This window comes from Pipistrellus kuhlii, unplaced genomic scaffold, assembly GCF_014108245.1.
Source record: "Pipistrellus kuhlii isolate mPipKuh1 unplaced genomic scaffold, mPipKuh1.p scaffold_m20_p_17, whole genome shotgun sequence".
Lineage (NCBI taxonomy): Eukaryota > Metazoa > Chordata > Mammalia > Chiroptera > Vespertilionidae > Pipistrellus > Pipistrellus kuhlii.
The window spans coordinates 8,114,791-8,126,828 of NW_023425482.1; the positions used below are offsets into that span (position 1 = coordinate 8,114,791).

The following is a 12,038-nucleotide window of genomic DNA, read 5'->3' on the forward strand; positions in this document are numbered from 1 at the left end:
GGCTCAGGGCTGGAGGATCAGAAATGTTCCACCGAAGCCTCTAGTTTCCGCTACAAAACATTTCTAGGTAACCCCTGCCCTAGCTACTCTCAGGGGGAGGTGCTTGCAGTATCCCCCAAAATTTGTAATGTGGAGAGAAGCCCTGTGTAGACATAAGGGGATATTTCCTGTCTGGGCCGAGGTTTAATTACTCAAGCAAGATAATATGTAAAGTTACGTAGAATATTTAATCGATTACGGTGATATTATAGAAATACTAAGAATCATAAAAGTAAAAAAAGCTGCTAAGGGATTCATAATGGTTCCAGGGTTCTATGAAGTCGCTGCTGGTCCGCAGACGCTCTGGGAGGTGGCGGTGGGGACCAGGTCCCAGCAGGCACGGCGGGGTCACTGGCCCCGGTCCTGGTGCCTCTTGGCCTTGCCCTTCTTCTTCTTGTCCTCCAGCCGTGGCTTCAGGGCGCAGACGCAGGCGGACACGCCGGCGATGGCCTTGGGCAGGTCCGTGCCCTTGCTCCACTTGTCCTTCTCGCGGTCATACACCTGGACCGTCTTGGAGAAGGCCGTGTTCTCCCAGCTGTAGCCGCCCAGGATGTAAATGCGGCCCTCCCACACGGCCACGCCCGACTCGCTGTTGGCGTGCAGCAGCGGGGCCACGCGGGTCCACTGGTTGCACTGCGGGCTGTAGGCCTCCACGCCCAGCACGTCGAAGCGCTCCATGGACTCCACGCTGTCGTCGCTGCCCCCGATGGAGTAGATGCGGTCCTCCAGGCTGCACATGCTGTGCCAGCCCCGCGCCGTGGTCATGGGCCGGCGCTCCTCCCACACGTCCGTCCGGTGGTCGTAGCACAGCAGGTTCTTGCGGTAGGGGCCGATCTGGTAGTCGTGGCCCCCCGAGATGTACACGAAGTCTTTGTAGATGGTGCCTGCGTGGCCATAGGTGAACCTGTGGGGATGGAACAGAGACAGAGAGGGAGCTCGGTACTGTCCTGGGCGAGGCCTCCGGGAGCCGAGGCTGCAGTCTTTTCCTCGCAAAACGGGGACAACCTGTCGTCTTGTGAGGGGCGTGTGAGGATTTGAGGGGCCAATGCAGGGAGCGGGCACCCTGTGAACTCTTTATAGATGGCAGCTGTCACCTCACAGGGAGTAAACAGCTGTTTAGTCAGACTGCCTGGGCAAGAATTCCCAGCTCTGCCCCCTCTCAACTTCCCCACCTGAGAAATGGGCATAATCACAAGACTGCTTTCCTTCTCAGAAGGCTGGAAACAGCAACAGCATGCTACTGAGGCACACACATGTATCTGACCAAGTTATATAGCAGTAGGGAATGAAGTGAAGTACAACTCCACCATAAGGTTCTGAAAAGTCAAGACTAGGGCGACAGGAAATGTCAGTGGCGGCCAGCAGTTCGGAGGCAGGGGACAGGGATGACGCTGTGGAGGGCAGGGACACTACTCTGTGTGGGTCTGTAATGGTGGGTACCTATCCACTGGAACTCAGGAAGTGAACAGACTCAGAAACTGAGAAACCTTTTGTCTGAACGGCAGAGCTGACACTTGCATAGGGTCAGCCTAAACAGGAGCCCTGACTTTCCCTCTGCCTCTCATGGTCTACTCTCTGGTATTTACAAGCCAGGAGACTTTTCCTGGAATTAGAAGCCTTAAAATCCAGAAAGTGAGGTGAACTGAACTGTAATCCAAAAGTTGTCACATTCGAAGAGTTCGCCCAAAACCCCCCATTACCGTGGCAAGCCGGCCACGTAGGACCAGGAGTCGGTCTTGGGACTGTAAGTCTCTACTGAAGAGAGAGCTCCATTCTCATTCCGGCCACCGACGGCCACCAGCATGTCTTCAATGGAGGCCAGGTAGAAGTCCACGCGGCGCTGGTTCATGGAGGCCACCTGCGGAGGCGAGACACCTGTACCTTCCCTTCCCCAAACCCTGGACAGCATCAACATCCAGCACCACTTCCCAGCGGCGTTCTGTGGAACCAGCCCAGAGAGCGAGGCAGTGGCCAATGAGTCTGGCGGAAGGGAGTTAAACTTAAAGAAAGAAGGGTCCTTTCGGATGGACTTCTCCGTCCCCAAGGACCCTTGAGACATTAGCCAATCCCCAAAAGGGGTTTGGAGAACACGGCTCCTCAAACTTGTTTGGCCACAATGCCAGCCTCATGTACTTGAATTCTGAGGACAAAGTTTATCGTTGCTGATTTAGTGATTTTTTAAATCATCTTTCCTCTTCACAACCCCTCAATAGGTTTCTAATGAATGCTGATTGCCATTGTGTTAACAGGCAGAAAGTAGAACTCAACAGGAAATTGAAAAGCAAAAGACCCCCCCCCCTTTTCTTTTTCTTTTTTTAAATAATCCAAGCAGAACACACAAGTCAACACAGTCCTGCAGGAGACCATCGTTCAGGCTGCCACCGCCACCGAGCTTTGGAGGACGGGCTCCAAACCCGGGAGCTTCTTTTCAGCGTCAGCACTTACACCTTGGTGGGTGGTTTTAGATTTTCGAGAATAAAATAAAAAGATCAGCAGAGTCCATTCTGAGTTTTGAGCTCCGAACAAAACCACGTTAAAGCCATTGAGGTATGAGGATAAAGACTGAGACCGACTTTCATGAATGAGGTCTAGAGAGGTGTTTGTGGGGGGGAAAGGAACGCTTTTTCACCTCTGCCAGGTACTGGCCAATCAACGTGAGCTACGTACAGCCCCTGAACCCGGAAGGCCAATGCCCTTCTCCCATCCAAGTCCAGAGGAAGAAGCTGAAATTTGGAGAAGAAAAAGGACCAGTCTGAAATTCCCAGCTACAACTCAGCCAGACTGGGATGTGAACTGAGGTCTGACGCCAAGACCCATGCTCTCCCCAGAATTGGCCACCGTACCTGCCGGATGTGAGGCCGGCTCCACACCTTTCCAAAGAGGAGCGTGGCCGGGACTCTGAGCCACAGGAGGAATGTTTGAACTATGGTCAAATCTCTAGCCTGACAATATCCAATGGGGTAGCCACTAACCTCGTGTGGCATTTACACACAAATGTAAACTAAAGTGAAATCAAATATGAAATTCAGTCCTTCAGTCCCACTGGCTACATTTCAATAGCTCAGCGGCCACTCAGAGCTGGTGACTACTACGTTAGAAAAGCACAGACCTAGAGCGGCGTTTCTAGGTGCAGGTCAGCCCACGCTCCCCCAACCAGGTTCAGGCACAGGGGAGGGTGGGAAGTAGGTGGCTCCTCACTTTATCATCACACCTTCTTCAGAAGCAGGAACGAGCCAAGGCCAGAAAGAAGGGAGGGGCGGTCAAGGTTAGGTTAAGAGAGAGCAAAAGTCCTCAAGAGTAAAGAAAGAATCTGGCTTTAATCTCACCTTGATCCACTGTTTACAGCGGGGGTCATACCTATAAAGAAGATTGGACGCCGCGTCCCCTCCATTGTCCCTCGAGAAGCTGCCGCCGGCGATGAAGATGAACCCCCCCAGCACGGCGACACAGTGGTGACTCCGTCGGGCCGGCAGGGGCGTCTCCTTGACCCACTGCTCGCTCTTGGCGTCCAGGTAGCAGGTGTCGTCGCTGAGCTCCAGACACCGCTCGGAGACCTCGCCGCCCACGAACAGCAGGCACTCCTCGTTGGTGCGGAGCGCCGTGCGCTTGGTCTGCATGACGGGCTGGGCCGCCAGGCTGTTGTGGTAGCACACCGCCTCCTCAATGAAGCCCTCGCAGTTGGCCTCCCGGGGCAGCAGCGAGCACACGGCCGGCTTGACGCGGTGCAGCAGGTCGTTCTTGGGGATGAGCGGGAAGTGGATGTGCTCCAGCACCTGGTAGGCGTGGGCCTCGCGCTCCGGCTGCTGCGTCAGCCACTGCAGGGCGGCCTGCAGCAGGTCGTGCTCACACTCCCGTTGTACCTCGCTGCTGCTCAGGTACACGCAGAGCTTCTGCATGGAGATGTTCTGCAAGAAGTCCGGAGTGAAGGACAGTGTGCCGAAGTGGCTCAGGATGAAGCCGTCGATGAAGGCGTCCAGCCGCTTGAGGCTGTAGATGGAGGCCAGCTCCTGCAGATACAGGTAGTTGTCCTCGCTCACCTCCTGCTCCAGGTACTCGCAGCAGAAGTCCACCACGGTCCAGATCTGCAGCAGGTGGGCCGTCTCCAGGATGTAGTCGATGTTGCCACCATCCAAGGCCAGCTCCCCGCCGTACAAGAAGTCCACCACGGCCTTGAGGCCGATGTAGGAGGCACCAATCAGCTCCACTTCCTTCTGGAAGGCCTCACGCATGCCCAGGGTGAACATGGAGTTGAAGTAGTCGCTGCACACGGCCAGCAGGTTGCGGTGGGCTGGTACGCGCTGCTCATCGGCCACCAGGACGATGTCACAGAAGAGGCCACGCAGACGCTGCTCATTCAGCCGCTGCAGCACTGTGGTCGAGTGCTCAGACCAGTGGTACACCTGTGGGAGAGCATGTGTCAGGAGCTTGAACCCAGGCCCAGAGAGGGGAAGTGTGCCAACCTGCCCCCTCACTGCTGCAGGAGTCAATCTAGTGGGACACAACCAGCATGTAAAATACAGTGGAATGGCTCTAGCCAGCTGCTCAGTGGTTAGAGTGCTGACCCAAGGACTGAAGGGTCACAGGTTCAATTCAGGTCAAGGGCATATACCAGGGTTGCAGACTCAATCCCCAGCCCAAGTCAGCATGTGTGGGAGGCAACCAATCAATGCCTCTCTCCCTCCCTCTCCCTCTCCCTCTCTCTCTGTCTTTGCCCCCTCCCTTCTACTCTCACTAAAAATCAATGGGAAAAACATGTCCTCAGGTGAGGATTAACAAGTAAATATAGTGGACTGAAGGAGCCTGGGAAACAAAATACAGTGCATTGCAGGAAACAAGAGTGTTTATGTGTATCGGATATATCTTTCTTCTTCTTTGTAAATGAATTTCCTAAACCAATCTTCCTTCTTTCCTTTCTTCCTCTTACCAGGTCTTCCTCTTATCTATTTTCCTTCTTTATAAACAAAATTCCTAAAAGGTTTCCTTTTTCCTTCCCTCCCTTCCTTCCTGTGGCTCAGGGGCACACAGATTTGAAAAATGCTGTCCTATCAGGATAGAGAAGTGGCTTCAGACGCACTCTAAGGTCAAACAAAATTGAGGTTTGTATCCAGCTCTGCCACTTACTAGCAATTCGATCTTGGTTGAGCCACGAGGAGGCTCTGAGCCTCCATGTGCTCATCTCACAGGTGAGGATGAGGACACTCACCACTCAGGTGGCTGAGGAGCTGAGGCGTCACGGCAAGGACGCCTCCCTAAGGAAAGCTGCTGTATTAGCAATCCCCACCGAGGCTCTGTGCCGGGAAAGAGCTTTCTCTGTCTTAGAAAGGCATGTGGCGATGCTACAGAGACCCCCATTTCTAGCGATCCAAACCAAGTGCTCTGGAGACCCTCATTCCAGAAACATGGCTTCCCCAGCCACTGCCAGGGTTGAAAGAGATACACTGAATGTGAAACGCAGAGACACTGTCTTTTTCTGGGGGCTTATATGTAGCCTGCACTTGACATGCACTCTCATTCGAGCATCATGAAAACCCTCCAAGAGAACATCTATTATAATTCCCATTTTCCAGATGAGAAAAACTAAGGCCGGAGAGACAAAGAAACTGGCCCGAAGCCCCACTGTGACTGCGGCAGAGCTGAGATTTGAAGGCAGGTCTGATTCCAGAGCCCAGATCTGTAATCACCACGCTACACTGCAATGAACAAATCAATTAATATGAATAATGAATAGGAATCCATTCCATAGATTCAGATGGGCAGACACTTATTCCGTGCTATATGCCTGCCATGTGCTTTTGAGGATACAAAACTATGTCAGACCCAGAAAAGTTTCTAAATCCTTGGAGAACTAATTATGCTTTGGGTGTTCAGGATTCTGCACGCTTGCTTATTTCCTCACTATAAAAACAACAAGAACATTCAATATGGGAAAAACAGGCCTTCAGAAACATCAGCTAGGGAGTTTGTCGATTTGAGGGCGATGAGAAAAGGGGCTGGCTGGGCACTAAGCCTGAAAAGGGGAAGGTGAGAAAAGGAGAAGAGGAAGATGAACTGAGGGCTCAGCTGTGAGGCTGGCTTCCAAGTCCCCGAATTCTTACAGGTTCTTGTCAACGTCTATCCTACAGAAGTGGTTTTCATTCCCCCGCCCCCCCTTCCAAATCTGCTCCTTACTGCCTCTAACACACTTATAATTGAGGTCCTTTATTTCCCCGTGGTTCTGCCTGCTGGCCTTGTCTGGATAATTCCAACATTAAGTGCTCCACCTACATCGCAGGCACGGACAGCGGCCTCACATTCTGATGAGGACACCAGACGAAAGCTTCCTTCCCATTCAAGTTGAGAGAGCCAGACTCACTGCTCTCATGTTCCAGGACGGCTTCTCCTGGGTCCCATACATGGATAGCTCTGCGTATCCTGCTTAGTAGCAGAGAGCCAGGCTGGCCTGGTTTTGGCTTCTAATTAAGCAGGGATGGTCTGGGCTCCAACACACACAGGTTTGGGGCCCCTCTCAGGCGTGGACCGAAGGAGGGAAATGATAAATGACAGCAGCAGGCTTCCCTGTAATAGGAAAGACTTGGTGTCCCGAGAGGAGTGAGGGGCATCAGGTGGGCTGTCTGCCCACCCTGGGCCCCTGGTCATCTCTAAGCTGAGGAGACTGCCGAGACTCCATGCTTTAGTTGAGGTACATATGACCCCACTCTGCTGAGTAAAAAGGGAAACAGTTCCAAGGGACGGGGACCGGGGAGAGCCCGGATGACAGCTGCCGAGGGGCACCATCTGCTGTAGGGAGCCAGGGCAGGGAAGAGGGCAGCGCTGCTTCTAAAACCGGGTCTCCACGCTAAGCAGGTGCATTTAACTCTGTACCTGGTTATTTCAGTGTGGCTGCAGACAGAACTTTCAAAAAGCAGACAAGATGATTTCCCAGTTTTAAAGGGACATCAGTAACAGACTTGAAGCATGTTGTATGATTTCGAAGCCCCGGCCTCCAACATTCTCTGATGGTATTAACCCTGGTTATTTCTTTGTTTTCCATGTCAGTGCTTTTATCAGAGGCAAGGTAAGGTGGGACTCAGGAGCTAACCCTGGACAGGCGCAGCAGGTATGGGGTACTCATAATAGAAGAATGCAGCATCAACATGGACCAACACATTTTAGAATAGTTAAATGAACTGCGCTGGGAAGGAACAACCTACCCTACACACACCAGCTGGGCGAGAATCTCGGCTGCATCATGCCGAGTGCAAGGAGCCAGGCACAACAAGAGCACCTGCCCTCTGGTTCATTTACATAAAGTTCAAGGGCAGGGAAACCTGCAGGGTTGGAAGTCCAGAGAGTGGCAATGTAGGGACTGGAGAGGTTTGGTAATTTCTTCTTCTTCTTCTTTTTTTTTTTAATCTGGGTACAGGCTACATGGGTGTGTTAATGTCTAGAAAATCAAGGTACACTTACAGCATTTAGGTTATAAATGCAATCAAGCAAGGGATAGAGAACCCTAATCCTAAAAGCTTTGATTCAGAAAGAAACCAATTCAGAGTCTGGCTTTCAGGGACAAAGATCTCCAGCGCTATCAAACTTAGAAAGTGACACTGTCTCCGCAGCCAAGCTCTGAGACAAAGCCCCTTTGAGACGGCAGGGAGATCTTCCTGGGCTTTCACAGCAGATAAAGCCAGGCTTGGCAAGCCCTCCCGGGACACGCAAAGGAAATGGGAAACGGTTTCTCAGGAGGCCGGCCTCTCCTGAAAATTACAGCCCCGCTTTCTTGTAGGCACATCTGTAGAACCGCTTCCTCTCATTTTTCTCTCAAATCCAGGGTCTTTCCACAACTCTCTTTATCTAATATGGTCTTTCTCAATCTTCCTCCTCTCCCCGCAATCTTCTTTTAAGATTTTCTTTCTAATATTCCCCATGAAATTGTGAATACATTCTGTTTGACCATGCGTGTACTGTATGCACAGCTGTGCTTTAATTATAAAAAGAGTCTTTCCATACCCCTCAAACCAATCCCACCCCCTTGGGGAAAATATTGGCCTCACTGAAAATGATCTAAGGTAACCATAAACTTGAATCTCCAAAAAGGGCCACTTTTAAAGAAAAGTGGGTGGTACTGACATGTATGAAGTGGAGACTGTCCTGAAAACCAGGCCCCCAATCCTTACTTAGGCCGCTGTGGGGAGAGGGCTACTCCCAGGCCTGGAGGAGTTTGGTGAAGGCAGATTCCCAGGTCCAGCTCCAAGTTTAGTTGAGCAGGTACGAGGTGGGCCAGACATGCATTTCTAAAGAGACACCCTCCTCTTCTCCCAGGGTGGTTCTGATACACCCAGTGTGACACAGGTTGGTAGTCCCGCCCAGGGGAGCCGCTGATACTCCTATGGCCCCAGAAAGTCATGTCGGGGGAAGACCCTGGGCCCTTAACATCCAGGTCTGCAATGTGCTGCCCCCACTACAAGGTCGGTGCTGGCTTCTCAATGGACTTGTCCTTGGAGTTTTCGAGCCCCCAAGTGGGGAATGGCAATCCCATGGCTTTTATCCTGACCCAATCATGTCATCCATGTGCAGAATGAATGAGTTGAGTTGTGTCTCTCCCATCTGTTGCCCTCCCAGCTCTCTGACTTTATGATTCTTCCACTCCTGGCCTTGGCTACCTCTAAGGAGATTAACACCACTAACTACCACTAGAAAACCAGCCTATACATTAAGAATGAGCTCATCAGGAAAGTGTCACACTTCCTAGGCAATCTGCACAGCGGGTGAGCGACCATTCACAGACCTTTGAAGACTCGCTGATCTTGTAGGGTCGAGACACTCTCATCAGCCGGCTTCCCTCCATCATAAGAGCGGTCACAGTCCTACAACAAGAACAGAGTTTCTGAGCACACAGGGGCAGTGAGCCGCCGCCAGGTCATTCATTCATTGCGGGCTCTGCTCCACCACAGCAATGACAACAAAGGTGACCGCAGTCACACGGAGGACAGGGGGAGGGAAAGCAGTGTACTACAGAGAACTCACGCTGTGAGCTCGAAAAAAATCAGGTTGTTAGGACACATTTAGCAAGTGTTCCTTTGGCATCTAAAATCTGACACCACATCTTTTAGCTAAACCACCTCCTACAAACACCTACCTTTTGATGCTTGACCTCACCTAGATAAGCCTTTTGGTTAGAATAAGGTTATAGGGACAAGAGTTATTTCAGAGCCCGGACGATGACCCTGGAACCCAGTGACGGGATTTCTTTCCATGTGCTGTGTCATTTAACCCCGTGTCTCCTTCACCCCTGAGGCAGGTGGCACCGACACTCAGGCTCCTGGGGAGGAGGGGCTCACCCAAGGTCACAGCACAGGAAGCAGCGGGTCCCTCTCGCCACCACTGCAGGCGGCAATCCGAGGCTCCATGTGCCATGAGTGAGAAAAGCTTTCTGTGGCCACCTATCCCACTTGACAGGTGAGGGTACTGAGTTAGAGGGCACATGGCTGGGAACCAAACCCGAGCCCTTCATTGTGACGCTCTGCTGAATGCGACCCAGCCTGTGAGTGTCTCACTTCGAAAAGACCACATGGTGACGCTGGGGATGTGGTGCGGTGAAGACTGCCATATATAAAGCATGTTCTAGACACAGGCTCTGGTTTACGTGCTTTCCTGACTTAATCCCCACAACAATCCCATGAGGCCAGCACTATTATTATCCTCAGTTAGTGGAGGAGGAAACCGATAGCAGCAGGGGAAGTAACTAGACAGTGTCACGCAGGAAGAAGCTGGCCGAGATGGGATTCCAACCCACAGTGCCTTCCATGCATTTAACCCCTAGGTTATTCCGCCTGGCCATAAAAATTAAAGAAGAGACAAGAAAAAAGCCCGAGGGCAGGAAACGGAGTGTGAAGCATGTTAATCTCTCTAGACCTCAGGGTCTTGTCTATGAAATGGGCCCATTTAGCAGGCGATACTGAGGTTTCTTACAGCTTGGAAACGCCAGGCGTCTCACTGACAGCACAGAGCCAGCCTTAGGGAGACTTGGGGGGTGGGGGGCAGGGGAAGCAGAGGAGGGACTGAGCCAGCAACATGGGGTACAAGTTACAAGCTGGGACTGAGGGTTTCAGGAAGAATTCTTTTTCCTGCGGAGTTGAAAAGAGTCAATTTGTTACCTACTGAACAAAACAATCTTTGCTAATTAACCCCCCCCCCCCCCAATGTAACAAAAAGTCAGCATTGTTTCAAGATAACCTGGGACATGGGGGGGTACAAGGGGGGCCGGGAAGAGCTCCAGTATCCCCAAGGGAGGAAAAACTTCAGGCACAGTCTATGCTGTCTGTCCAGCTCCCGGAAGAGAGATGGGGACAACTTGACAAATTAGCAACTTTGTGACAATGACCATCTGTACCCACCCCTGTCCTTCCCGAGTGGGGATCCTCAGCAGCTGGAGGACGCTGAGAGGGAAGAGAAGGGCAGCACATTCATGCAGTGCCTCCTGCGCACCCCTCACTCCTTGTTTCTCCTTCACCCCAGAGGCAGGTGGCACCGTCACTTCTGACACTTAGGCTCCCGTGGAGGAGGGGCTCACCCAAGGTCACACCATAGAGGAGGCGGGTCCCTCTCGCCACCACTCCAGGCGGCAATCCGAGGCTCCGTGCGCCAGGAGCGAGAAAAGCTTCCTTTTCTAGGCCAAGATTTCTAGAGAGTTTCCCCTTGTGTAGGTTCCCTTTTGTCTCCGGGCAAGAGGTTTGGGGCCCATTTCTACCAGTGTCGGGTGTCCGCTGCCTCCGTGCTTTCATGCACATGGACAGGATGCTCCCAAGATCTTCGTAAACACGGGCGCCGAGGCCACGTCCGGCCCGGAGGGTCCCCAGGGAGCCTCTTCTCCAAGCTTCTGCCCTGGGTTTCGGCGTTTCCACCCTGAACCTGCTCGCCCTCAGCGCTCGGGGGGAACACACGTCGTGGAGATGCACACGGCCGCCCGCCAGCACTCACCGTCGCCCGCGGGGTCTCCGGAGGACGCTGCTGTCCAGTCGCTCGCTCGGACCCGGCACCCCCCGGCGGAACTGCCGGCACAACGGCCGCCCCGGCAGGCTCGAGCCGGCTGCAAGGAGGCAGCGGAGGAAGCAGAGGAGGCGGAGCCCGGACGCCACCCGGGCCGGCGCCCCCGGCGGGGCGCGGGGACACTCACCTGGGCCGCCCGCGGGCCGGCGCCCAGGCAGCAGCGGCCCCTCCCCGTGCCGCCGCACACCTGCCCCGCACAAAGGGGCGCCTCGGGGCCGGGCGGGGAGGCGCTCGCCGGGCCCGGGTCCTCCCAGGCAGGCCGCCCCCGCCCCCGACGGCGGCGCGCGGCGGTCCAGGCCCGAGGCCGCCTGGAGGCGCTTACGGGCGCGGCGCGGGGGCTCCCGGCGGGGGTGCCGGCCGGGCGGGGCGGCGGGGCGCGGGCTCCGCAGCCCCGGGTCCGGCACGGTGCGCGGCCATGGCTCCGCCAGGAAGTGCGAGGCCGGGAGCTGAGGCGCGCGCGGCCAATGGCGGAGGCGGGCGGGGGCGGGCGCAGCGGCGGCGGGCGGGGCCTGCGCCGGGGCGGGGCCTGTGCCGGGGGCGGGGCCTGTGTCGGGGCGGGGCCTGTGCCGGGGGTGCGGGGGGTGCGCCGGGGGCCGGGAGTGCGCCGGGGCGGGGCCTGCGTCGAGGGCGGGGGGCGCGCGCGGGGCCGCCACGGTCGCGCGAAACGCCTGGTGGGTGTCACGCTCTGTGCCGGGCGCGGGCACAAGGCGTGGACGGGCAGGGCAAGGTCCCGCGGGGAAGTGATGGTGTCCGGGCGCTGAGGGCCAGAGGGGCACCGTGAGGGCATCTCTACTCTCCCCTCCTTTAAAAAAAAAAAAAAAAAAAATATATATATATATATATATATACACACACACACACGTATATATATATGTATACATATACGTGTATATATATATATATATATATATATATATATATATATATATATATATAGATTTTTTACAGAGTGGAACAGAGAGGGACAGAGAATT

At 54.1% G+C, this 12,038-nt stretch overlaps 1 protein-coding gene across 1 annotated transcript; it reads right to left on the bottom strand.

The window, feature by feature from the left end:
* Positions 1-208: 208 nt before the first annotated feature.
* Positions 209-11,388, bottom strand: KLHL36 (kelch like family member 36). The gene is made up of 5 exons (XM_036440458.2): positions 10,996-11,388; positions 8,804-8,882; positions 3,366-4,439; positions 1,740-1,897; positions 209-943 (listed from the first exon to the last, which is right to left on the bottom strand). Exons 2-5 carry the CDS (start codon positions 8,864-8,866, stop codon positions 388-390), a joined length of 1,851 nt encoding a protein of 616 aa, XP_036296351.1. The 5' UTR covers positions 8,867-8,882; positions 10,996-11,388; the 3' UTR covers positions 209-387.
* Between the last annotated feature and the right edge of the window lie 650 nt (positions 11,389-12,038).